The 26356-nt window shown below is 66.2% G+C and overlaps 2 protein-coding genes across 3 annotated transcripts in view; one reads left to right on the forward strand and one right to left on the reverse strand.

Annotated features, from left to right (window-relative positions):
• Positions 1-24994, reverse strand: part of ADGRB1 (adhesion G protein-coupled receptor B1) — an 84532-nt gene extending 59538 nt beyond the window's left edge. For both annotated transcript variants that reach the window (XM_036829778.1, XM_036829777.1), the window contains exons 1-3: positions 24833-24994; positions 11496-12485; positions 858-1019 (exon numbers count right to left, since the gene is read on the reverse strand). In XM_036829778.1, coding sequence (XP_036685673.1) covers positions 858-1019; positions 11496-12267 — 934 coding nt within the window. In that variant the 5' untranslated portion in view covers positions 12268-12485; positions 24833-24994. The remainder of the gene's footprint in view (positions 1-857; positions 1020-11495; positions 12486-24832) is intronic.
• Positions 17851-24985, forward strand: LOC118883784 (collagen alpha-1(I) chain-like). Its single transcript, XM_036830928.1, has 8 exons — positions 17851-17916; positions 18016-18075; positions 19234-19376; positions 19890-20024; positions 22263-22841; positions 23000-23055; positions 23656-24157; positions 24844-24985. The coding sequence occupies exons 1-8, from the start codon at positions 17851-17853 to the stop codon at positions 24983-24985; spliced, it is 1683 nt and encodes a 560-aa protein (XP_036686823.1).
• Positions 24995-26356: the final 1362 nt, after the last annotated feature.

The following is a 26356-nucleotide window of genomic DNA, read 5'->3' on the forward strand; positions in this document are numbered from 1 at the left end:
TCCCTCGGTCCCTCGGTCACCAGCCGCAGCAGGGCCCGGGCTTGTCAGCACCAGGGCCACTTGGCCGCACTGGACAGGTGGGAAACTCGGGACCAGGGCACCCTGGCCTGGCGCCAATCCCTGTCTGGTCCAGTCTCCCCTGCCCTGCGCCCCTCCCTCTCTTCCTCCGGGGCCCGCAGGAGTCACCTGCGGGGCAGCACGTCTGAACGGCTACTGCCCCACGCGGCCCAGCCCCGACACCCCAGGGCCCTCTCCAGGCTTCTGAGATGAGCTCCTCTCCCCAGGAAAGTTCGTCGGGGAAAAAACAACCCGAAGAATGACAATCTCATTGTAACTTGATTTAATTTTATGGAAGCAGCTAAAATATGCACGAGGTCATTAGAGAGCCTTGTTAGAGAAGTACATCCTGGAGGCAGCATCCGGCTGGGACAGTCGGGTCTGGCCAGGGCTAGGGATGGCGGTGGCGGGACAAGACCCACAGCCGGCTTCCCACTTGCACCCCAGAATTCCCAATCCACAGGTGCTAAGAAAGGCCCATCCAGTCCTAACGCCGGGTCCCACCCCTCCTCCTGGGCCCTTACTTCTACTGGTCCCGCCCCTGGAAGGCTCCACCCTCTGACCCCGCCCCTGCCCCAGATCCCGCCCCTCGTAGCCCAGGCCTTGCCTGGCCCGGACCCGCCCCGAGCGCCCTCCCTCCCTCCCTCCCTCACCCGGCCAGGCCCTGCCCGCCCCCCCACCGCGCCAAGCCCTTTTCTCCGCCCGGCCCGGCCCAGTCCGGGTTCCTGCCTTCACCTGGCCCCGCCCCGAGCCCCTCCCTCCCCCGGCTCCGCCCGGGACCCGCCAGTCCGCGCACTCACGGCCGCAGGCCTTGCGGTTGCACAGGCGGCCCTCCTCCAGCACCCCCTCGCAGCCGCCGCCTTCAATGCCCGGCGCGGGCAGGCAGGTGCGCGTCCGCGTCTGCAGGCCTCCCCCGCAGTCCCGCGTGCACTCGCCCCACAGGGACCACAGCTTCCAGCCGCCTGGTGGGGACCAGAGGGCAGGGGTCAGGGCCAGGGGCAAAGGGCTGCGGTGTCTTTCGGGGAGTGACCTCTAGGGGTCTCCCAGGCAGGGATCTGGGGCACAGCGGCCCCTGCGAAGAGGTCTCCGCGTCGGAACCAGCACCAGCACCCTGGAGGGTCAGCTAGGAGGCGAGTGTGGGCCTGGACGGGGTTGGTGATGGGGTGTGAAGCAGAGGCCGACAGGGCAGGGAGGGGCAGAGGTGCTGGGCAAGGTGGGGTCCGGGGCCCACCCCACTTCTCTCTGGAGTCTCTGTGCTTTCCCGCTCTGTCTACAGGCACCTGGGCCAGGGTGTCCACTGGCTTTGAATCCAGGTCCCCAGTGTGGGGCTGGACACAGAGCTGGAGCCCCAGGTGGGTCTGGAGAATGAATGAATGAATGAATGAATGACACCCCTGCCCACCCCAACAGCTACCTTATACCCAGGGCCGGGTGATGGGCTGGGGGCAGAGGGTCTCTCCTGCCTGGCACCGAGCCTCACGCCCTGCCGAACCCCCTCCCCGTGGTCCTCAGTCCAGTCTCCTCTGAGCCCCAGTTTGCTCACCCCCCCCATGACCCATGTGCTCATTCCCCCACCACACGCAGGGACACCAGAGGTGACCGAGGTCCCACCCCTGGTAGCCGAGTGGGGTCTCACACCCAGGGCCCCGCCAGGCGGAGCCTCCCCCAGACCCAGCAGAGACTGGCTGCTGAGGGCCTCCAGGCCCCTACGGCCACCCTCCTTCAGCGCTCTCAAGGGTCTTCTCCATCCCGGCCCCGTCCCCCCATCATGACCTCGTGACCCCGAAGTTCTGAGCCCCTTGGTGGCCCCAGTGCCACCAAGGACACTAAGAGGGACAGCCTCAAAGTACTGGGGAGCCACTGAGGGGTGAGGAGCAGGGAGGCCACACATCTTGGGCCAGAGCCGGAGGCTGCACTGATTCGCTCAGGAAGGGGCTTCTCCATCCAGGCTTTCTGCTCAGAGGCCACGCTTAAGGTGCCCAGATCACCCCCGCCTCGAGGGACTCCGGTGCCGCCACCCCATTTGTCCTGGGGAACCCCAGGGCCCCTACACTCCCAGCACAGCAGGGTCAGGGCAGACTCAACAAGGGCACGCAGCCTCAGCAAGCGCCTACTTTGGGCCGGGCACCCTGCACACAGCCCCCTGACAGGGCACCCATGTATGAGGAGGCGAGGAGATGGCATTGCCAAGGCCCAGCACTGGGAGCTGCACTAGAGCTGGGCCACTGCCCCGTGCTGCCTGCTCACCCGGGGCCGGGGCAGGGGGGCCAGGCTGGCCAGGGCAGGTCATACCTGGCCCGGCAGGGGCATCCCTGATGCCTCCTGGAGCCTGGCTTATCTGGGGAGCACATAGGGTGAGAATGAGGCCTGTGCGGATCCTGGAGGGTGGGCGCTGGAGCCGAAAGACCAGGTGCACATGGTGGCCCCGGCACCCACGGCCATGGGATGGTTAAGTCCACCCTGCCCTGGCCTCACACCCCTCACCAGAGGATGAGGGCACTACTTCCTAGGACTGACGCCTGTGACGGTAAATGGCAAGAAATGGCTAGGAGACGACAGGTGTGGGCGTCACTGGGGTCGGAGTCGATCCCAGAGAACTCACTTTCATTTACAAGTTGGGCGTCCAGGTGCTCTGTTCTGTGGAGGGCCGCTTGAAAGGTGCCAGAGCCCCTCCCAGTGGTCCCTGCGCCTGTGCTGGGAACTGGCCAGCAGGGGGCGCCAGAAGCAAATGAACGGTAGGCGGGGGAAGGAGCCCAGTTCCCCCAGTTTGGAAGGCGGGGCTCATTTCTCCCTCCACGCCCCCAAGCCCTTGAGGAATCTTCTCTCCCCTTGCAGAACCCACCCTCCCATACGCCTCACTTCCCCCTGAGCCCAGAGAGGCAGAGCATCAAGGGGCCAAGGGCACACAGAAGTCAGGCCTCCTGTCCTCCAGACTTGCCATGCTGGTGGGTCACGCAGGTGGGTGGGGCAGGTGGGCGGGCCGACGCACCCAGACAAGGGACCTGTGGGGGGGCCGGCTCGGACCTTAATCGCTGTCGTCTGTGGGTGGGCGTGGACCCGGCTCTGCCCCTCGCGCACGCGCAGTAACACTGGGTTCCTAGCCTTGCAGCGGCGGCCCAGGGAGGAGCTTCTCACTCTGTGGGAGCCCGGCTGAGCTTTGCAGGGACCCTCGCTTCAGGGGGCCGAGGGGCCTGGTTCTGAGCCCCTTCCTGGGTCTGGGCGTGACGCCCTGTGCTCCCACAAGGGAGGCCTCTCTGCTCCCATTGTTCAGATGGGAAGACCGAGGCTTGCCCTAGTGACGGGATGCCCGTGCTCCCCCAGTTACGAGGGGGCCGAGCAGGAATCACCCAGGTTGTCGGACCCGGCCCACCCATACACCCTTCAAGGACGGTTGCTTCCCTCAAGGCCGGCTCTCAGGGCGGCATCCTGGGCAGGCGAGTCCTGACTCCCCCACCCCCATCTCCCCTCACTCCGTGCCAGACGCCTCAGGAACCGCGAGTCCAAGTCCACCCAGGAACCAAACGTTCACCCCACTTACAGCAGAGCAAACTGAGGCTCAAAGAGGGGTGGTCCAGACAGTCAGGGGCTGGTGATTCTCCCCCGCACCTGCAGGAGGATCTGCCCTGGAGTTGAGGAGGCATGGAGGCCCGAGCCTCAGAAGGCAGGCGCCAGGGTCCCCAGGGCTGAGTAAGAACCAGAAGTATGGAGGACGCTACACAAATACGACTTCGTTGTGGACAGAAATGTCCGTGCTCTGGGGGGAGAGACAAGCAGGCCAGGGTCCCGGGGGAGGGGGTGGGGAGCCCCCAGGGCAGCCTCCAGGTGCACACGGCAGGACTGGTGAGCGGCTCGGCTCTGAGGGTGTGACGGGGCGAGGCTGCGCAGATATAGGGCCCTCACTGCCGCCACTCTAGGCGCCTTCACTCTGGGGACCGTCACAGCCCCGCAACCACGCCCATTTGGCAGATGCAGACAGGGAGGCCAAGTTATCCACCGGGCTGACACGGAGAGGAGCTGGGACTGGACTCATGGTCAGATTCCAAGCGCTCCCCCTACACCGCCCCCCAGGCAGAGGCTGCCCGCCAGGACCACCCCCAGCCTGGCGCCGCAGGCCTCAGTGGTCTCACCTGCTGAAGCCCCCTGTCCCGTCATACTGAGACAAAGGAACAGGGAGGCCTGGAGTCCAGGGAGACAGGCCTGGCGGCGGGGACAACGTGGGCACGTCCTGCCTTGTCCCCCCTTGCTGCCCCAGCCCAGCCCCCGCGCGGAAGCCTGAGTGACGTGGAAGCTGGAAGTGGGTGGGAGAGAGAGGGTGTCCAAGCCGGCTAATCGGAGGATGCCACTTGGTTTCCATGGCAACTGCCGCAGAGCTCAGTCTTTCAGGATAGACTCAGGTTAGGCCTCCGCTGCCAAAACACCCACAATTTCAGGGCTGGTTACCTTGGTGACCCAGGTGGTGGGGATGTGGTGGGGGGAGGGGGAGGAGAGGAGGGGTCATATCAGGAGAGGCCAGGCAGGGGGTCCACTGGCTCAGAGCACAGACTGCCCCCCAGGCCTAGCCCTGACCCCGGTCACATGCTGATTCCTGACCCTGATCACACACTGGGCCTTGATCCTCTTCACAGACTGACTTCTGATCCTGGACACAGGATCCCTGATCCCCCATCACATACTGAGCCCTGATCCCACTCACAGACTGATCCCCGACCTTGGCCACACTCCCACCACTGATGAACACTCAGTTAATGGTAGCTGCTATTTTTGTTATCATTTTTATTTTTAACGTGTGTCCCCCCCACGGCTGACACCTGATAAATGTTTGTCAAGCAAATGCATCCACGACCAGGGAGTTACCCAGGCAGGGCTCCTGGGGCCCGCAGAGCTGGGCACAGAGGAACTCAGGCCACCCTTTCCTGGGTGGCCACGGTGCTCCTGGGCTGGGTGGGCTTTGAGGGGGCAGCAGAGGAGTGGGCAAGGCTGGGGGGGTGGGCTGCCCCTCCAGGCCCGGAAAGAAGCCGCCATTCTTCCCGGGCTCAATGCCCCCTCTGTCTGGAAGCCTCATTTCCATCTCATTAGGGGATGAATAGAGCCAATTAATGGCCGCCAGGCAGCCTTGGCCTCCCAGGAGAGAGAGCACACGGAGAGGGGGGCTCCTGGCCCCCTTCCCACCCTGGCGCCCCAGCCTGCAGGCCATGGCCTCCCTGGTCCCTGCGCCCCCAGTCGGCTGGGATGAGGGCGCTGGGGGAGGCCCTCTTCCCGCTGGGCCTTCCTGCCTCCTGGGTCCCCTTCGGAGGAGGGGAGCGGTGCACTTCCCGTCTCCTCCAGCAGAGGTCTCCCCAGTCTAGCAGGTCAGGCAGCACCCGGCTGGGGGGTCAGCCCCTGCCCATTCCCGCCCCGCCCCCGACGGTCAGGCCGGGTTCCGTACACATCCACCTCGCGAAGTCCAGCCCCTGTGCGGACCCCTGCCCGCCACCGAGTTGAGGTCTGTACTGCGGCACGCAGGATCCTCCTCTCAGCCCCCTGCATGGATGTGCAAATGAGGACCACAGGGAACTGGACAGCTCCTTGAAGCCCCTCTCCAACCCAATCCCCAGTCCACAGCGCCCCTGGCTCCACAGGTCCAGACTTGGTGCATCCTTCACCAAGGCCTGCAGCACCCACTGTCGGGGCCCGAGTGACCAGCAGTCCGCCCAGCTGCCGCAGGCACCCCTGGATCTCAGGACGGGCTGAGAGCCGTGCCCACTGCCCATGGGGCCACTTGCCAGAGAAGGAGGACAAGCAGGGCTCCTCCAAGCATGGTAGAGGCGCCAAGACCCTATGAGCAGGGTACTGTCCCATCCCCATTTCACAGAAGGGAAACTGAGGGGCGACTTGGCCCCGTCTGCAGGGTTACTCACTTTCTCAATGCTGCTTTTCCTCAGTCAGGCAGGTGCCCCCTAAGAAGGGTGCCCGTTACAAGCTCGAAGGCCTGGGTCCCACCCGGCTTTGCCCTGCCGCGCTGGATGACCTGGGCGGGTCTCTTCTCCTCCCTGAGCCTTGGCTATACGACCGACAGCCCTTCTCCCCATCTTTTAGGGAAATGGGACCCCAGCAGGGCCACAACTCCCAGCCTCCCTTGCTACCGGGTGGCGTGGGGTGAGCTCTGGCCTCTCGTGGCAGTTCCTCTGTGGGTGATGCCCCGTGCGTACTTATTGTTTTCATGGGGTCATATCTTGCTATTTCCATCTGGAATGGGGGCTGTCTACAATGGAGCCTGAAACCTTGTTTTCCAGATTTTTCTAAATTGGCCCCTGTGCAAAAGCGCAGCTCCCCTGGCTGGGATGACAAACCCAGTCCTGGCAGGGAGGCCCTAACCCTTCCTACTCCCGCCCCGCCCCTGCTCCCCACCCCCATGCTCCCAGTCGCCCCCAAACTCCAGAGACACGCCCTTCCCCCTGGAATTCCCCACTCGTCCCTCCCCCCAGCCCAGCCCATCTGCACACCCTGCGGGCCCCAGAGAGGGCTGGCAGCCTCGTCCTGAGGCAAGCTGTGGGGCATTTAGGGTTGGAATGACTCCAAAGCCCTTGCGGGGGGCGTGTCAGGGCAGGGGGCGCCCCAGCTGAGAGGCGACGGGCCTGGAGGAGGGGGTGTGGCCTTGGGCAGGTCACGGCCCCCCAGGCCGGCATCGCAGCCCAGCACACGCCCGGGATGTCACACTCACACGCTCAGGCTCCAGCCCCCCCCACAACCCCGTGCAGGCATATGGAGGGGGCACATGGGCACACACAGGGTCATGTACACACACACACACACAGGGACACACACACAAGGAGACACACGCACACTCGCCCCCCAGCCCTCAGGATGCCGCTTTTCCATTATCTTACATGTCGCTTCTGCAATAAAATTCTTTAATTAAAACATGAATATTTAAAACAACCCTTGAGAGAAATGGCACCGTCTCACCAGAGGCAGAAAAACGCAGAGAGACTCTGGGAGGGGGAAGGAGGGACAGCCCGAGAGCGGGTGGGAGCGGGCAGGCAGCGCAGAGGGGCAGCCGGCGGGGCAGGGGAGAGGGAACAGTTGCTCTGGCCTGAGTAACGCTTGCCAGTCGGGCGCGTGACGTGGCCATGTGGCATTTGGACAGGCCGGGCGGGGGCAGGGCTGAAAATGGGCCACGGGCTGGCCTGGGCCTCCTGCTCGCTCCGGCTCCGGCTCCGCGGCTACGGAGGGACGCGCCTGACCCAGCCTCCACTGGCATGCGTGAGGGGACGCAGCTCCCTGGGCACAGGCTCGGCAGGCAAGATATGGGGTCTGGATCTGCTGTGTGTCTTCTGAATTACTGCTGGACCTTTCTGGTCCATATGCCACCCCGCCCCTACACACATGAACACACACACACCCGCCCCACAGAGCTCTTGCAGGAGAAGCCCCAGGCAGGACCACCAGGTGACCAAGAGCTGGCTCTGCTGTCTCCCCCTTACAAGCTGTGTGACCCTGGCCACTGCCTTAGCGTCTCTGTGCCTCCTTCCACTCAACAAGGATTCATCAAGGGCCTGCTGTGTGCCAGGTACTGGCCCACACACGGGGCTTTGTCAGAGAGCAGGGCAAACTCCCCTGCCCTGTGGTGGGTACATCCTGGCAGGGACAGAGAATAAGGACACAGGAAATTCTCCAGTGTTCACAGGCGATACCGTGTGGGAAGAGAGAGAAAGAGGGAGAGAGAGAGGGTGAGGCGACAGCAGGGCTGGGGCTGCTGCCACTTTCTGCAGCAGGGCCAGGGCGTCTTGAGAAGGTGCCATCTGGGCAAGCACTCAAGGGACGGAGCCCTGTGGGCACGTGGGGAGAGTGTTCCAGGCCAGGGAACGGCCCATGCAAAGGCCTTGGGCAGGGAGGTAGGTGCCTCGCTGGGGAGCCATCTCTGGGCAACTGGCAAGAGTTAACTGGTTAAGATGTGGGTGCTTCCTGCACAAAGGAAACACGCAGAACGCGGCTATTGCCACTACTAAGATGAGGTTTACTCCCAAGGTCTCAGGAGCATTAGGACCTTCCGAGTCCAGGGCACGGGCACGGGGTCTGAGCTGCCTGTGGGCCTGGCGACCATGTCCTGTGCCCCCCGCCCCGCGGAGTCGAGCTCCTCGCTTCATGGCGGCAGCCCCAGCCCTCGTGCCCTCCCAACTGCCTTCCACGACGCTGCCAGCCCTGACACACAGCCTTGACTTGCGCTCTGTCAGGATTGCTGAAATCGGCTTGCACAGAGCCAGCCTAAACACACACACACACACACACACACACACACAGCAAGTACATACCACAAGTGCACATCTGCACATGCTCACATGCACACGTGTGCACAAACACGATGCACTGCACACAGGCACACACACATATATACACCAGCCATACACACATGCACATACTCACACACATGCCCGATGCACTGCACACACACGCACACACACCATGCATGCACGGCACACGTACTGGCAACGTGCATGTGAACACACATATACATGCCGTGTATACACATACACGCACACACACATGCATACTTGTACACATGGATGCATGAACACACCCATGCTCACGTAACACACTGCACACACACATGCACATGGATGCATGAACACAAGCATATGCACAAGCATACACACACACACGCACGCCTGCCCACCCCCTTCCAGCACCAGTTCCAAACATTCCCATTCTCAGAATCTCTGTGCAAGCCTGAAGCACCCAGCCTTGGTCTCCAAACAGCTCCGCTCCTCCAATCTGTCTCTTTGCCCCCCAAGCCCTCTAGATTCTCTACCTCATAGTAAACACAGATATTGACATTTCATCACTGATGTTGCTTCTGCTTAGAAACACTTTCACCCCAGTTCTCATTCCTCATAACAATCAAGAAAAGAAGACGTTTTTACTCTTTCCATTTTAAAGACAAGGGGCCTGAGGGGATTGGCCCAGGGACACAGCGAGTGTGGGGCGGGCTGGGCTTTGAACCTGACCTGGTCCTATCCTGGGGCGCCAGGTCCCAGAGCTCCCTGTCAAACGACATTCCCACCAGATGACCCACGGGCCTCGCACAGTCAGGTCCCACTCTGCTCTCTGGATCTTCCTCCCCAGCCCGATCCTCCCCGCCACTTCCCCACCTCGGCTGAGGTCCTCACTCCTGGCCAGAAACCTGGGAGCGGTCCAGCCATCTCCTTCCTCCACGCCCACATCCTCTGCATTAGCAAGTCCATCACCCCAACCACCGACCCCCCCCAAGATCCTCCCCCTTCCTCCCACCCAGGCCAGCGTCAGCCCCCTCCTGGATGCCTGCAGTGCCCTGTCCCTGCCCCGGATTCCCCCTCTGAGCCAGACACTGCATTTACAGCCCCAGCGATGTCACCCTTCTGCTTAAAGCCCCCCATGGCCCTTCAGCTCTCATGATAACATGCAAACTCCGGCCAGGAGGCCTGTCCACCATCGCACCCGACTCCAGCAGCGGGGCCTGCTCCCTCCAGCACCGACGTCACAGCCCCACAAACTCCTGCCACTTGCCGCACATGTATCACACCAGCCCCGTCCCCTTGACCTTCTCCCGCAAGCTCCACATGGCTCCAGCTATACCAGGTATCCACCCGGCACGGTCACCGCCCCGAGACGCTAACGGAGATCAGCTCTTGCGCTTTGGCTTCCAGTGTGGGCCAGGCCCCGGGGCAATCAGGTCTGAGGTGACTGAATAGTCCCTCCAAGCAGTCAGCACTTTGCCAGCGAAGACGCTGAGGCTCAGGGGCAGGTGACCACTGGGGAGTGGCTGAGCGACATGTCCGGCCGGGCCCCTGCCCCCCTGGTCCTCCTGCATCCGCCCACCTCCCAAACCAGCCGCCGGCCCGGCATCTCTGCTCCATTCTCCTCCTCCCCATCCCCCGAGGACCACTCCCACCACCCCGCTGCGGGGCCTGCCCACGCCAAGGTCACAGTGACCTCTACCTTGCCCAGCCCGAAGGTCAGCCCTCCCAGCCTCCCACGCCATCGCTGGGGGCCCTGACACAACTGATGGAAGATGGGGGTTTTCTGATGGTTTCCTGGACACCACACCGCCTCCACCTCCCGGGGCTCTGCCCGCCTCTCCCCTCCTCTCCTTATCCTCTCCAGCTACGCTCACCGCTCCACGGAGGTTTCTAATCTGGGATCCACGGCCCGGGGCCCATGAATAGAACCATGTTCCGGGATAGCTGGTTTCCTCTGTAACCCCACGTAGCTTCTTTTATGCCTTTACAGACGTTATTCGGAGGAATCCATCGGCCTCACTGGCTCCGGAGACACCGAGAGCCCTGGACCACGTCACCTGGTCCCACGGTGACCTGCCCGCATGAACGCCCAGCCCAGCCTGGCCCCCGGACGCCCGGCACGCTGTCTGGTGTCTCAAACTCCGCGTTCGGAGAAGAGCTGTCCCGGGCCCGCAGCCCCAGCCTCCCGAGACACCCTGGGCGCCCCGCTCCGAGCCCACGCAGGGTCTCCCTCCTGCCCCGATGCCAGGGAGCCCGCTCAGCGTCCCATCCCACTGGTGGCGCCCTCCTGTGCAGGTGCCCGCCTCACCGAGGAACCCACACTGCTAAGAAGGTGGGACCAGCCGAGCACACGCCCACGCCCACCTTTGCCCTGCCCTGCCCTCTGACCCGCATGGGGCTCACCCGCACCCCTCCCAGAACCTCGAACACAGCCCCCTGACCAAGTGACCCCCTGACCTCCAGGTGACACGCAGCCCCGCCACCAGGGTCCCTCCCCCTGCGATGTCTTCATCACCACCTGACATGCCTGTTTCTTGTGCTTTGCCGTTTAACACCGCCCAGACCCAGAAGGCAGCTCCACGAGACCGGGGCTTTTGTTGTTTTGTTTTTGTTGTTTCTTGTTGTCTTCATTGCGTGTCCCCGGCGCCCAGGACACCTCACAGGCGCTGGGTAACTAACTGCTGCATGATGGCTGTAACCACTTGCAATCCCCACACTGCATCTCCTGGACCACATGAGTCCACTCTGCTCACTTTCTCTCCCACGTCCCAGAAGGCCCTGCAGACCCCGGCCACAGGCCACAGCAGCCTGCGGGCCCATGAGAATGGTCCTGCCTGAGAAAAGGGAGGGACCCTCCGGATGGACCCTCCCCAGCCAGGAATCTAAAACTCCCTCGTCCTGGGAGAAATCAGACGCGTTCTTCCTTCCTTCCTTCCATCCCTCCCTTCCCTGATCACTTAGCAAGCACCACCCATGAGGCAGGCACCCCAGCACCCTGGGGGCCAGAGGCAAGCACCCCAGCCTGCCCATTCTCAGCAAGCCTGCACAGAACTTCTCTCTTTGCACTTGGCTTCCCCGAAGTGCTCGGGGGATGGGTGGCCAGGGCAGCCCTGCAGAGAAGACCCTTCCCACCCACCGTATGCCCAGAGAGCCACCCCAGGGCCTCTCCTAGCCGTCACTCACCTGGAGCGCCATCCCCGCCCCGGTCCTGGGTCAGGCTGGTGAGGCAGTTCTCGGGGCCACCAGCCATGCCGGCCCTCAGGCAGACATCCCCGCGAGGCACCAGGGAGCCCGAGGCAGGGTCGCCGGTGTCCCCGCCTAGGCAGGCACAGGGGGTCTGCATGATGCCACAGGGGTGTGAGCTGCGGCTGCCAGCCAGACAGGCGTCCAGCCAGCGGCACAGCATCTGGCAGGCGGCCCGGCTGGGGCTGCGGTTGCCCACGACCAGGTACTCCACGGAGAAGTCGTCGCTGGGACTGGGGGGCCCGTCCTGGGGCGCGGGGCCGTCGTCCTGGGGCGGCCGCTGCCGCTGCATCTGCAGAAACTGCTTGCTGGCCTGCAGGAAGGCCAGGGGCGCCGAGGGGTCGCAGAGCCTCAGCACCTCGTCGAAGCTCTCCACGCCCAGGTAGGTGCGCGTGGACTCCAGGAAGGAGTCGAACTGGTAGGTGCGCACGCGGGCGGGGCCGCCGCAGGAGGGCGCCTTGGCCACCTTCACGTAGAGCGTGTAGCGGCGCGGGTCCGGGTTGCGCAGGGTCCAGGAGCAGCGCGAGGCGTTGGCCGGGAACACGGCGGCTGCCGAGAAGTACCCGAAGAACTTGCCCTGCACCAGCGTGGCGCACGGCTCGGCCCCGGGCCCCACGTCCGTCCCCGCGGCCGTGCCCGCCTGGTGCCCCAGCAGCAGCAGCAGTGGCCCGAGGATCCAGAGGGCGCCCGGGGCGGCGGCCTGGCCCCTCATCCTAGCTCGCGGGGCCGCCAGGGTTCCGCCGGCTGGGCAGGCAGGCGCAGGCCAGGCCTTGACATGCCAGGGTCCGGCAGCGAGCGGAGCGGGCCGGGGCCGGGGGGCAGGGGCTTCAAGCGAGGACAGGAGGAGGAGATGGCTTCAGGCGACCGAGTGGGCAGGGGCGGCTCCTAACGTCCGGGGCCCCAGTGCCCGCCTGTGGCCGCCAGCAGCAGCTGGAAGAGAAAGAGCGGAGAGGGGACGCGTGAGCCCCCTGGGGAGGCTGGGACTTGGCACGCTGGGGACAGTGCCCGCCCCGGGCTCTGGGCCTCCGACACAGGCCCTGGCCTCGCTCTCAGGCACCTGCTCTGCCCACCTGTCTGTTTGCCACCTGCCAGCATGTCCACCTGCAGGGGCAGGAGCCGGCGGCCGGGGCCCCTCCTCCCCCAACAAGCCTGAGCGGGAAGCGGTGGCCCGCCCCGGCCGGGGCCGCAGGCCACAGGGGCCTCGGCTGTGCCCGTCTGGCTGGGCAGCCTGGCGTGGCTCCACGGGCTCTGGGCCCGCCCACCAGCCCTGGGGCGGCCACGGAGGCCATTCCGCCCCTGGGCCTCTGTGGCCTCTCTGACCATACCCTTCTCCAGCCCTCATTCAGGGAAGAATCTGCAAACCCAGCCAGAAGGGAAGCAGGGCAGGGGAGTAGAGGAGACAGGTCATTCCGGCCATCGCCCAGCTTCCCTGCAGCCCCGCCCCTCTGGGCCTTGCCCGGTGCGGGTGCAGAGACCCCTCCCACTTCTGTTTCGTCACAGCAGGAGTGACCGGTTTTTGGGGGGTGAGGGTAGGGTTGGTGCCCCGTCTCTGGGTCTCTGGCTGTGACTATGACATCCACCCACGTCCTATTGCCCCCCTTCCTGCTCACACAGCCACTCAGGTGCCCCTTTGGCCTCGCAGCCATGTTCCTGCCAGGGACCCTCCCTCTCCCCGCCCCCGGAGTCACCTGACGCCTGCCCCGTCCCACTTAGCCAGCCTGCTCCCCGCCTCCCATCTCACAATGAGGAAATCGAGGCTCTGACGGCGTCACAGGGAGGGGGCGGGAGCAGGGGGTTCACACTTGAACCCTCCCAAATTGACCCCAACCTTGTGGCCCTGGGGTCACCTGCCCTGCACCAGGAGGGGGCGCTGGCTGTGTGCCGCCGGCTCACACCTGGGCAGGGGGGGCGGGCAGCTCCCGGCCCAGGTCAGCAGGGACACAGCAGAGCCATCCTGGGCCCCGGAAGCCAACGCTGCCCACCCTGGCCCGCCTCCACGCGGACCCGGCCAAGTTCCTTCTGCCTAAACCTCAGCTTCCCCACCCTCCCTCCCCAAAGCCCCTGCTGGGCGTCGTCCCGGCAGCAGCTGAGCGGGTGGGCAAAGGAGGGCGCGCCACTGCAGCCCCCCGCGGCCCGCCTGGCCTGGTGCCGGCGCCTCAGCTCCGCCGACCGTGCACACGCCGGCCGCCTGCCCACAGGGACTCGCTGCTTCTTGCTGCCTGGGCCCAGCTGGCCGGCGACACAAGGTCGGTCACTGCTCTGCAGTCCCCTCCTGGCGTCCTTCCTGGCAGGCCTTGTAGGCAGGGCAGGGAGCTGGGCGTGGGCGGCCTCGGGCTGGCCAGGATGGCTGGACACGGGCTGGCCCGCTCATGGCTGTGCGGACTCGGCCGAGGCCCTCACTTCCCAGCCTCAGCCTCCCCACCTGTAAAGTGGGGGCTGAAGCCTCCCTCTCCCAGCATAAGGTCAGCGCTGGACCTGCAGGTTTACCCAGAGGTGGAGCAGGAGGCAACCGCGGTAGGGGCTCTGGATCACCAGGGGCGGCCCTGTGGGGCTCTTTAGTGGCCAACGCTCAGGTCCCCTGAGGAAAGAACTTGCAGACCCCTCATGCAGACCCTGCACTTGGCCCCTGCTTCCAGGAAGCCCCTCTTCCGGTCGCGCCTCTGGGCCAGCCTTGGACGCCAGCATAGCAGAGCCGCCTGCCCTGGCCACCCACTGCCATATGTGGGAACCGAGAGGCCGGGGCCAGGGTCCCACAGTCAATCCCAGACCTAGGAGGCTGCCCGCAGGGGCGGCCATGGCATCCGAAACCTCACCTGAGCCCCAGCCCCAGCTGCAGCGCCCCCTTCTTTGGTCCCAGGCTGGGACCTAATGCCCCCAGCTGGGGCCCCAGCCTGGGGACAAACCCTCTCCGATGCCCCGGAGAATCCCAGGTGGAAGTCGGCAAAGTCCAGCAGAAACTCAGATCGTAGTCGAGCGTTTTCCCCAACACCACCCTGATCCCTGCCACGCGACAGCCGACTCACTCTGACTCATCCCCCTTGACCCGGGGTCAAGGCCACGCCAAAACCCAGCACCTTCCCCCAGAGGGGCCTGCCCGGTCCTGAGATGGCCCAGGCCGGGCCCACACTCTCTCCTCCCCACCCCAGCCCCTGGCGGCCGACGCCACAGCCCTCCCATCTGGAAAGCGGGTACAGCCTGGCGCAGACACCGGGGCTCAGGTGTCTCAGACACTCGGCCCCAAGGCTGCACAGCTGCCTCCACCACCCTGCGGGCTCGCAGGCCTGGAGGGGCGTCCCAGCCAGGCCCAGCGGGGAGGGAAAGCACAGGAGAAGCAGGGCTCATGGCGGGGAGGGGACCAACGTTGGGCTCCACCCTGTGCGGGGCACTCTGTCTCCGCAGGAGCAATCCTGGGGCCCCTGCTATGGCGCGGTTGTGCAGATGGGCACATGGGGGCCATAGACGAACAACCTTGGTGGGGGCTTGCAGGTGCTGGGCGCCTGAGGCAGGATCCGGGCCCAGGTCTGCAGCACAAAGCCCCTGCCCTCTGAGAGCTGGCACTGCCCTAGGCCAGGCAGAACGGGCCCTAATCCTGCCCCTGTCCCAGGGCCCGTGGGAGCTGGGCCGAGCCGGGGCCCTCCTAGCATCCCTGCCGGCTGGCCCTCATCCACACCAGCTCACTCCGCTCCTGGAGGGCCTGTCAGGGGAGCGAGGCCCACCCCAGTGTCCCGCACAGCGGGCAAGAGGGAGAAGTGAGGGTCAGATGCAGGACAGCGCCCCATTCAGAACTGCCCCTTAGAAGGGTGGCAACGCGGGGGGGGGGCAGGGGGGCGGTGAGGAAGGAGGCAGGGCCAGGACGCTCAGGACACAGAAGAGAGCGGCCCCAGCCCCGGTCCCGGCTGGGCGGTGGGATGTGGAGGGGACACTGCTGGCCTGGACCCTGGGGAGGCGGGAGGTGCCTATGGGGACAGGGGATAAGTGGCAGGTCAGGACGCCACACCCCCGGGACTGAGGCTCTGGGGTGAGCCTTCAACAGGCTCTTGGGGCCGGAAGATGGCCTAGAAGAGCCCACCCATGGGGTTTTCACACAGGGTTCCACAGCGCGGACCACTAGGGCCACCGGGGCGCCAGACATCCTCTACACCTTGAACAGCTCCACACCCTGGGCCTTGGGAAAGGCTCTGCTGGCCACAACGCTGGCCCAGCTCTGAGTGTGAGTGCCACAGAACTGGCCTGGCCCTGCCTCTTCTGGCTGGGTCTTGGGGCAGAGCTGGGCAGGAGGCCCAGGCCGTCAGCACGGACAGCTCCTGTGCGTGCCAGCGGCCACTCACCCTCCACCTGCCCACACCCCACACCCTGCCCTCTGCCCCGCCCCCAACACACCCACAGATGCTTTCCAGAGGCTGAGGCCTCTGCATCCCCATTAACTGCCTGCCTGAAACGCTCCAGCAAGGCCTTGGATAAATGGCTCAGAGGTCCCCTCTAGCCTTGGTCTGGGGCACACCTGTGTCAGGCCCCAGGTCACACAGCCGTGGTGGAGGCCGACCGGTTGAATCCAGCCCAGGCCCGGGCAAGCAGAGCTGAGATGGGGTGGGGCGTGCAGGGGAGCCCCTGACCCCACCTGGCACCCAGGGATAGTGTCCTGGAGGGGGCAATGCCGGGGAAGGGTCCCGGGATGAGGGGGACAGCATCGATCTTCACTGGGGGGATTCCTCTGACGGGGGAGGGGGCACAGGCAGGGAGAGCCGGGGGGAGGCTTGCGTGGTGTCTGGGCTGGGAGGGTGGTCAGAGGACAAACAGGGTCATGGAGGTGACCAGGCTTCCAGCTTGAGCATGTGGGCGATGGGTGGTGGGGACCCTCGCTGAGCTGGGGGGAGCAGACGTGTGCCCGTACATGTGCATGCACGTGCGTGTGCCAACACCTATGTCTCTGTGTGCGCACATGTGTGTGCGTGCCTGCACTGTGTCTGCACACATGCACACGCGTAGTAGCACGCGTGTACAAGGCTCCCAGCAGGAGGAGGGCTCAGCGTGTAATCACGGGATGTGCAGGGCAGTGGGAGAGGGACTGGGGCTGGGAGAGGAGTGCTTGCCTGGAGGGGGAGCCCGTGGCCAGGATGGAGCCCCACGGAGGCCAGGGCAGGGCCTCAGAGGAGGGCCAGGCCAGCAGAAGGCTGGCTCCACGCTGGGTGCAGGTGACTGGCGCTGTGGTTCCCCTGGGCTGGCTCACGCCCCCTCCCCTCAGCCACACCCAGCGCCCAGGCCTCCGCTGGGGGTCAAACTCTACAAGCCTGGCGACCACAGGTGAGGGGGGTGGGAGAGGCTCCTGGCCTCGGTGCCGGGGTCCAGCGAGGTTGCTGGTCGCTCCTCTCCAGAGGTGCTCACGGGGGGACTGTCTCCCTGGGGCTGCAGGCCCCCTGTCTGGTCCTTGGGTTCCCATATCCCAACCTGGGTCATTGCAGCGCCCATCGCCCCCTGCCCATCTTGGGTTCCCAAGGACGGTGGCCAATTAGCACCCAAGCCCCCTCAGGCCCCCGCCTCTCCCATCACCTTCTCAGGGCCAAACTGCCCTGCTGCAGGAAGCTCTCCTGGTGTCTGGCCCCCATCCCTTTGGCCAGCCTCTGCCCCGAACCTACCACGCGGCCTCTCAGAGCCTTCAGGGTGGCCTCGGGGTGAGGGGCGGGGGACCCCAGAGAGCCGGCCACAGCAGGCGGAGGACGAGGATCTGGAGTCATGGCGACGAGAGAGGGAGACGATGACTGGTTTACTGAGTGCTGACCGCACACAGGACCAGTCTCAGATCTCACGGGACCCCAGGAGGCGGGAGCAGTAGCGGCCCCACTCCGCAGCTGGCAGGGTCGCCACCCGCTGAGGGGTGACGCGCCCTCCTCCCACCACCGCCCCAGACGTATCTGCGCACGGGGGGACCATCCAGCCCCTGGCCTCGATCAGAAGCCCTGGGTGCCTCGGGATCGCCGCCACACAGGGGCGTGGGCTGGATGCCCACCCATCAGCCTCCAGAAGTCTCCAGCCTCACCTTAGTCCGTGGGATCCCCCCCCCAACTGTCCAACGCACAGGCCGGACCCAGGCCCTGCCTCCATCCCTCCCCACCCACCCCAGGCCGCCAATGGCATCCCCTGACACCAGCCACAAAAGGCACTCTGTTGTCCTGCCCGGCCCTCTGAACAGTGCCCGCCTGTGTGTCCTGGGGAAGGCTGTACTGGGGGAGGGGCGGGTGGGCATCCGCGGCGCGGAGGGCAGCCCAAGGGGCCGGCGGCCGGGTGGGGCTGGGAGAGCATGCAGGAGAGGCCCCCCGGGGCCACCTGCCCGCCCGACGTGGGCAGCCCTCCTGGGCCGTGGCAGGTCAGGCAGGCAGGCAGGCCTCTGTTCATGAGCAGAGCGGGGGGCGCCGCTAGCAGATCCTGCCCCCAGCCCGCCTGACTGACGTGTGGCGCATCCCAGGCCTGCCCCAAGGTGGCCCCGGCCATGTTCCACTCACAGCAGAAAGGTGGGAGCACGCCAGTGAGGTGTTCCCGCGGGGCTGGGAGGGGCCGCCTGGGCACAGGGGCTGCCAGGGGAATCTGGCCGGAGGCCAGGCAGAGCTCCCCAGGAGGAAAAAGAAAGGTGCCCCAGAAGGTCCACTGCTGGGGGGCAGAGGGAGGGCCCTCTGGCTCTGCTCCAGGCCTCCCCGTACACACCCTCACCCTCATCACACCTCTTCTTGCCCAGGAGCCTGTTACCCCAAACCACCTGTAGGCCTTGAAGACACCCCGTGCCCTCAAGCCCCCGGGCTGCCCCCGCTGCCCTGGCCCCTGCCCAGCAGACACCCACCTGTCCTTCAGGACATGGGCCAGGTGGCTGCCCTAGAAGCCTTACCTGAGCCTGCCAGACCCCTCCCCCTCTGAGCGCCCACTGCGTCCTGCGCCCCGGGCACGCACACACATGGTTGCGTACACACGCACACGATGATGCCCCTGCGTGCACACAGACACGCTCTCTGGAGAGTCCCAGGCGGGGACAGTGAGAGCGTCTGCCCCATCAGCTGGGGCATCCCACCGGAGCGGGGAACTCTCCTGAGGAGGGGAGGCTCCTGAAATTCTGGGTGTGACGTACGTCACTGCCCTCTCCTCTCTGTGTCCCCCTGCTCGGTACCCAGATTAAGCCCCTGCTCCCGGAGAGGGAGACACAGCTTCCATGCCCGCTCAGCGGCTGGCCTATGGGTGACGCCCACCCACACCGCACGCCAGGATCCGTTCCCGAGGTTCCCAGGAAGAGGGTCTCATCCAAGGTCACCTGTCCAAGGCCACATGAGGAGGGTGTGAGGATGGTGACAAGCTCGGAAGAGGCAGTCAGGAAGGGCCCTGGCGGCCGGCAGACAACACTGAGGTCCCAGGGACATCCCGGATAGGCCTGGCCAGGTGGGGACGCAGAGGTCCTGACAGCATGGAGTGGGGAGGGGGGGGGATGACAACAGAGGAAGGGAGTGCTTAGCCTGGACGTGCTTCAGGAAACCCAGGTCTCCTGGTTCCCAACGCCCCCTGTACCCACCCTAATGGTGCCAGCAGCTGTGGCAGGACTGGCCGTCCCAAGAGGTACCTTGGTACCTGGTGCCCAGAGGTATCAAGGCTCCGGACCTGGGCCTCCCCGAGACCCACGGGGCGCCCTCTCCCCTCTCTCCAGGACGGCCGAGGTGAGCGAGGGTGGCAGAGGGTGGGCTGGGAGGAGACAGGGCAAGCCAACCTGCGGCCCAGGGTGAGCGCCGGGGAGGAGGCAGACCCCGAGACCGGGGACAGGGCTGTGGAGGGACCAGCGTGCGCGCGCGGGTGAGCCTATGCACACGCGTGTGCAGTGCATGAGAGAGCGTGTGCGCGGCAGCGGGGAGGGTCGCCGTGTACGGGGTGAATGTGCACGGGTGTGCACGTGTGTGAGTGGAAGGCTTTCCGGAGGCGCCCCTGGGCGCTGGGACCCCGGTGCCCGCTCCGCCCCTCTCTGGGGCGGGACTCCCTACCCTAAGTCTCTGAGCCTCAGACAAGTGCTGTCCGAAGTACCCAGGCCACGTAGGAGGGAGGTCCGGTGACTCGGCCAGGTCACCTGGGTCGCCCGCAGAGCTCTGAGGCTCTGCTCACCAGCACTTCAGCTCCTCTTCCTGCAGCCGTGCCTCCACCTCTCCTCCCACCTCAGGGACCCCTCAGCCCACGTCTCAGCTGAGGGTCAGGACCCCCAAACCCGAACACAGCATGAGGGGATGGGGACAGCCTGGGTCTCATCTCGCTGTCCACCTCGGCCCCTGATCCCCTGGAAACCCCCTGCCCTGCAGGCCTCTCCCGGTCCCACAGTCACCCAGCAGGGCCCAGCGGACCTTGGGGACCCCATCCACGCCCCCTCCAAGTGAGCCCTCGAGGATGCCCACAGACCCCAACGGACGGGGACGCGGGCGGTGGGATCAGCATGAACATGGTGCAGATCCGAAGGTGAGGGCAGGGGAGCTGGGGGGGACGGGGCGCAGTGGTGGGGAGTGGGGGGGATGAGACGGCGGGGGGTGACGGCGGGTGGTGAGCCAGGTGCCCCTGCGCACGCAGACCGCCTCCATTTGTCCAAAGCACTTACAGGACAAACGCAGTTACGCTTGTGGAGCCACAGAACATTGTAGAAGGATAACACGGACCCATTAACAGGAGGACCTGGGGTCTGGGGAGGGAAGGAGACTCCCTTTGCGCTCTAGCCCTTTGGTGCTGCCCCCATCGCGGTTCACTTTCCAATGAGTAGAAATGAATTAAGAGAAAGAGGAGGGGGCGGGGGCTGCAGCCGGGAAGGAGCCTCCCGCCTGCTGTGTGCCTTCCCGGCGAGCGCCAGTCCTCCCCTACCCTGGGAGCCAGGAGGACACCGGGAGGCAGGGACCGCTCCCTACGAGATCTGAACCCAGGGGTTTACGCTCAGCTGAGGCCACAGGTCCTGGGGTCTCCCTGCGAAGTCCCACCCTGCAGGGGGAGGGGCTGGTGCCTCTGTCACCTGCAGCTGCGGCCGAGGCAAAGGCCTGGAATCAAAGTTCCAACGGGAAGCTCTTCCCCTCTCTGGCCTTACTTTTCCAACAACTGTAAATGGGCAGTGGGCAGGAAGAGGGGCTCTCCCCGTGCCCTGCGGCCCCAGGGTCCTTGGAGCGACGCCATGTCCCCGGACATGAATGTCCACCTCAGGGCCCAGATTCCAGGGTAGCGCACGCTCGCATTCTGTGCTGTGTTGTGGGTCGGTGCACACTGATGGGGCTCTTGGGTGGTGTCAGGGTGATGGCCGTTCTGTGGTGACAAGTGAAGTCTGGAGTCCAGTGCAGTTGTGGGCGGGGCAGCCCCATGCAACCTGGCTGCCCCTAGGAGCACCCGCCATCTCTTTGGCGTGTCCATCAGGCCAAGTCATCACCTCTGTTTACACCGCCCCCCCGTGGCCGCCACCACTCCCAGGACATAGCCCGAGGCCTACAGGGATCTGCGGTCTGGCCCCGCTCCCTCTGAAGCCCCAGTCCTGCCATTCACCTCTTTTCCAGCTCCTGTCTACGCCTCACACCTGCCACAGGGCCTTTGCATGGCTGGTCCCATACTGAGACCCTCATCTTCACCACCACCACTGCTCTTCTCCCAGCTTAGCTGCCACTTCCCCGTGGAGGGCTCTCGGGGAGCCCACCTCTGGGCTCCTGCAGGCTGCTGTCTTCCACCCCCAGGGTCCATTCACTGAGCCGAGCAGGGTCTCTTTCCTCCTGTATTCCCACCAGCCTTCACACCGGGTGGGGGGCATGCCCTCTGCCTCGTCCACGCCGCACCACTAGTGCGAGTGTGTACACGTGGGCACCCACATGTTCAGTATGTGTGTGCACGCAGGCTGGGCACAGGGGTATCCGGCCCGTGTGTGTTCACACAGAAATCACAGCTCTGACCGATGGCGCAGCTGCAGCCACGGAGGCTGGAGGCCTGAGGGTTCCAGAGGACAATGGGATAGTGTGGGTTTGCTGGCTCCGATGGAGTTAACAAAATCCTCCAGGTTTGGGGTTTGGGGGGCGGGGTTAGAGCTTTACTCCCAGGGGTCCACCTCTTGCACACAGCCAGTTACAGGACCTGCCACAGGTAAAATGTGGTTCGGTTAAATACTGCCATCCAGGGCGCACATTCACACAGACCTGCCCCGCGCCATACACACACGTGTGGCAGTTTGCATGCCCGACCACACGTGCCGCCAGCCTGCCGGCCGGACACGCACATGCACGCGTGGCACACGTATACAAACATGCTCCTCACGCCCGTGCACAGGGCACGGAGGTACGGGGGCCAGGCGAGCGTGGGGAGACACAGGTGACAGCGCTCCCTGCGAGAGGCCGGGGGCGGCCAGGGCTGCCCAGGATGGGGCGGGCGCCTGGGCCGCGGAGGAGACGGAAGGGGCGGGCAGGCGGCCGGCGGCGCGGGCGCCCTCTCTCGGCCGAACGCGACAGCGCGCCGCCCTCCGCCACCGCCACCGCCACCGCAGCCCCGCGCCCGCCGCCCCTGCCTGAGCGGGAGGCGTCCCCAGGGGGCGGGCTTGGGACCCAGGACTCGTTCCGGAGGCGGGGCCGGGCCGGGCGGGCCGGCCAGGGGGCGAGGACTCCACGGGAGGTTGCTCGCGCCCCGCTGCTCGTCTGGCCTTGCCGGGTCCGCCTCGTGCCCGTCCCCGCGGCCGCGCGTCCGCAGGCGCCCAGCTGCCTCCGGACCCGGCCGGTCGGGACGCCGCAGACCCAGCACGCTGCGGGCCCAGCACGCTGGACATCGGGACGAGCTCCGAGGGCCTGAGCCGGAAGGGCTCCGAGACCCCCACCCTCGCCCCCATTTCACGGACGCGGCCACAGAGGCCCGAGAGGGGTCGGAGCCTGCGGACAAGGGAGGGCTCGACAACTTGGCTGCGTCCCCTCCCGGCCCAGGGTCTGGAGGAGAGCGGCGTGATGCCGAGGGCGACGAATCGTCTTTTCCGCCCCCGCGCGGGAGCGTGGCGGGGACAAGCGCCCTTCTCCGGGATCGGAGGCGGCAAACTCCCTGCTCGAGCCTCAGCGCCGCGCCCGCCCGCGGAGCCGCGCGCCGCCCTGGCGCATTCCCGCCGGCCTCGCGCTCGGCCCCCCGCCGCCCGGGCTCCGGGGCTCCCAGGCCGGCCCCCCCCCCGCCCCCCGCATCCAGGCGCAACAAGTCTGAAAGCAGCGCCGAGCGCCAGCAAGCTAGCCGGGAGGAAGGGCGCCGGGCCGGGCGCGGGGCGCTCCGGGATCCCGGAACGCGCGCAACGTCCGCCTCCGGGGACCGGGCGCGGGCGGCGGGCGCTCGGGGCTGACTCGGTGGGCGGCCCACACCCCTCCCAAGGCCCCGACTATGCACGGGCGGGGGCGCGCCCAGGAGCCCCCGCCCCCTCCTTCGCCTGCTTGACCTTGCTCGGGTACTCAAAGCCGGACCCGGCGGCACCCGGGCGTCCGGACGCAGAGTTTCGCTGCCGCCTGCGGTGGTGAGGGAGCAGCTCTCTCCCTCGACCTCCCTCGCTGCCTCCGCGGCGGCGGGGGTCGCCGAGAAATGGAAGGCTTCGGGTTCTAGGAGACGCTCTGGCCGCCTCCTCAGACCCCAGATACACCGTATGCCACCTCCGGATGTGAAAAGGGACCCCAGCCTCCCGTTTGCCCTCTCCACCCCGCCCGCGCGGCCTCTGCTCGTAGGGGGCGTGTGTCTGTGTCGTGGCGGAAGGCACTGGGGGTCCCCTTAGGTCCCGAGGGTGGGTTGGGAGGGCAGACCTCCCGGCCCCCTCCCCAACACGTTCGGCAATCCGCTCCTCTGGGGCGTGGGTGCGCGCCCCCTGCCCACCCACACACCTGCACACCTTTCAACTCCTCGGGAGTTGCCGCTAAGGAATCCTCGACGCAGACCCGGGGGAATGGGACGTGTTGGGGAGCGCGCGGAGGGAAAGGGTGCTGAAGGAGGGGCGGGTTAGGACTCGTCCGTTCCCATCCTGGCTCCCTGCGCTCCAAGAAACTTGGAAGCCGAAAATAAAAGTGGGAAGGGTAAGGTGCCTAGCGGGCCGGGGTTTGGGTGCCCGAACGGGCGCTCTCTCTAGGCTGCCTGGGAAGTGACCCCAGCAGGAGCCGCCGCGGCCCGGCAGAGGTACTGGGGCTGGGAGCCGCATCCTCTGACGAGCCTTCCGGGCCACCTTGCTTCGCGGCGATTTTCAGCTCCGCCGCCCCCTCCCGAGGCAGGCCCGAGACGCGCTCTGCCCTGCCCAGGGGGCCGCGGAGACTAGTGGGAGAGGGCACCCGGCCGGGCCCAGAGCCCCAGCCTGTCCGGGAGGGGGCGGGGGCCAGGCTCGTTCCTCGAGGCAGCTCCGCGCGGCTCCAAGCGAGCGCGGCGGCCGCGGAGGGCCGGCGGTCTCGGCCCGCTGGGAATGGGGACCGAGGAGTGCCCGGCGCCTGGCCTCCCCGCTTCACGCGGAGAGGGCGCAGGGCCGACCCAAAGTTCGGAGCGGCTTATCCGCGCGGCCTGTGCGAGCGAGCGGAAAAGAAGCCGAGAACGGAAGGAGCCAGGGCGTTCGTGTGTGTGGAGGGGGGCGGGCGGGCGCTAGGGTAGCCCTCCGCCCGATCTGGGGATAAGAGAACCGCCGGGGAGTGTCCACCGCCAGTGCCGGGTCTACCGTGAGGTTTCGAGGGAGGCACTGTGCGTGGGGGAGGACATCTCGGGCCCCTACAATGTCTGTAGGGGCTCTGGCTGTGATGAGGGGAAGGGGGACACACTGGGGTGTCCCTCCTGAACCTACCTAGGTCTGCGTGTGGCTGTGGGGACATCTGGGGCTCCCTGAGGCCCCTGCCAGCGTCCGTATGTGGTGAGGACACAACGGGAACGCCTTCCCCAGCCTGCCCTGGGTCTGTGCCTGTGACGGGGAGGGGGTGTCTTCCCCAGCCCGGCCTGCCACCCGGGCCAGGCTGCGTGTGTGTGGACTGGGGGGAGGTGAGCAGCGCCGAGGAGCCTCTCCTACGTCCAGGTCGCCCCCTCCTCAGCCCCCCAGTGCGGGCGCGCGGAGACCTGCCAGATTCCGTCGCGGCCGCTGGAGGAGGCAGGGGGCGGGGGGATGGGGGGGTCCAAACTCCCGAGCTCCGAGCGCAAACCTCGGAGCTGCGAAGCTCCAAACGGCGAAGTTAAGAAGTCCGGGCGTCCGCCCCTCCCCCGGCCCCCTCCCACCCTCGCTGCGCCCCCTCTCGCCGCGCCCCCAACCCCCAGCCGCCCGCCAGAGCCTTCCTTACCTTCCCGGCAGCAGCGGCCCCGCTGGCGAAGACTTGATCCGGCGAGTTGCAAATACCCAGGAGCGCCCCGCGTCGCCGGCGGCCGAGCCGGGCGTCCGGGCGGAGGGGGGGGGTCCTCCTGCCTCCGCCGCCCCCGGCCCGCTCCAGGCCTAGCAGCGACGCCCCCGGGAGCGCACCCGCCGGCGCGCGCAGGCCCCCTCCCCTCCCCCCGCCTGCCGGCGCCCCCCGGGCGCCGGGGAGGTCCGGATGCCCGGGCTGCGGGCGATGCGGAGCGCGCGGGCCCGGGCCCGGCCAGGACGCGGCGCGGCCGCCTGTGCTCCCGGCTCGCTGGCTCCACGCTCGCTCCGCCGGGGCCGCCGCCAACGCCGCGCCCGCCGCCGCCTGCGCCCGCCGCTCCCTCTCCGGCCGCCGCCGCCGCTCCGCTCCTCTCGCCTGCCCCGCTCCTCTCGCCTTTTTTCCCCTTCCTGAGGGGGGGGGGGGCGAGCCGAGCCGAGCCGAGCCGGGGGCGGGGCGGCGCGGGCAGGAGGAGGAGGAGGCCGAGGACGGGGAGAAGGAGGAGGAGAGAGGCGAGCTGCTTCCCCCCACCGGGCTGCCGGCGCTCCCCAATCTCTCCCTCTCTGAAACTGGATCCCGAATCGGGAGCCAGAGACTGCATTACGGATTACATCAGGCTTTATAGAGCTTCCAGATCACACATTAGAGGGGAGCGCGAGCAGGGGGCGGGGTGTGGGGGAGGGGAGAGAGATAACGGGGTGGGGGGCACGGGTAAAACGCACACAAGCGCGCCCACCGAGGAAAGCCCAGCTCCTGCCCCATGCAGCAGGAAAACCAAGAGTTGGGTCTCAGCTCTCTGCCTCTTCCAGGAGCCGAGGAGTGGCTGCCGCTGGCCGGCTGGATAAATGGATGGGTGGATGGGTGGACAGGGGGATGGATGGATAGACAGAGGGCAGATGGATGGAGAGAAGGAAGTTATATGGGGTTGTGCGTGAACAATGCACAAAGGTCCATGAGAGGATGGGATGTGTGGAAGGGTGGATGAGGTAAGTGGGCATAGATTGAGGAGGTGCTCTGGAGGATGGGTGGATGGACAGATGCCTAGAGAGATGGGTGGGACGGTAGATAGAAGGGTGGAGGGTGGGTGGATGGATGGAGGAAGAGGCGGGTGAGGATGGGCAGGATAGGTGGGTGCATAAATGGATGGATGGCACATGAGTGGAGGGCTGAAGAGATGGGGTGGGCCGTGCAGTTGGAAGGATGATGCATGGATAGGTGGATGAAAGTGGGTGGGCGGGTTGGATGGAAGATGGAATGAGTGATGGGCAGGAGACAGAGTCAGAGGCACAGACTCTGGACCCCATCCAAGAAGATCAGAGGTTGGCGGACGTGGGAAGGGCCAGTTTGAACTGCCCAGGTTGGATTTGTCGAGTCTTTCCTCAGGGGTACTCTGTTCTGAGAGATGCTGCGGGAGGGGCTTGGGAGAAGAGCCAAGGGTTTGAAAGTGAGGTCCAGACCACCACTTACCCT

Source organism: Balaenoptera musculus, chromosome 17, assembly GCF_009873245.2.
Source record: "Balaenoptera musculus isolate JJ_BM4_2016_0621 chromosome 17, mBalMus1.pri.v3, whole genome shotgun sequence".
NCBI lineage: Eukaryota > Metazoa > Chordata > Mammalia > Artiodactyla > Balaenopteridae > Balaenoptera > Balaenoptera musculus.

Bases quoted from the DNA above. Each gene is read 5' to 3' on its own strand.
- LOC118883784 (XM_036830928.1), top strand. From the start codon at position 17,851: ATGCAGGAGAGGCCCCCCGGGGCCACCTGCCCGCCCGACGTGGGCAGC. The intron at 18,076-19,233 runs GTGAGGTGTTCC...CCCTCTCTCCAG, and splicing joins AGAAAGGTGGGAGCACGCCA to GACGGCCGAGGTGAGCGAGG. The intron at 24,158-24,843 runs GTAGCCCTCCGC...CCTTCCCGGCAG, and splicing joins GGGGGCGGGCGGGCGCTAGG to CAGCGGCCCCGCTGGCGAAG.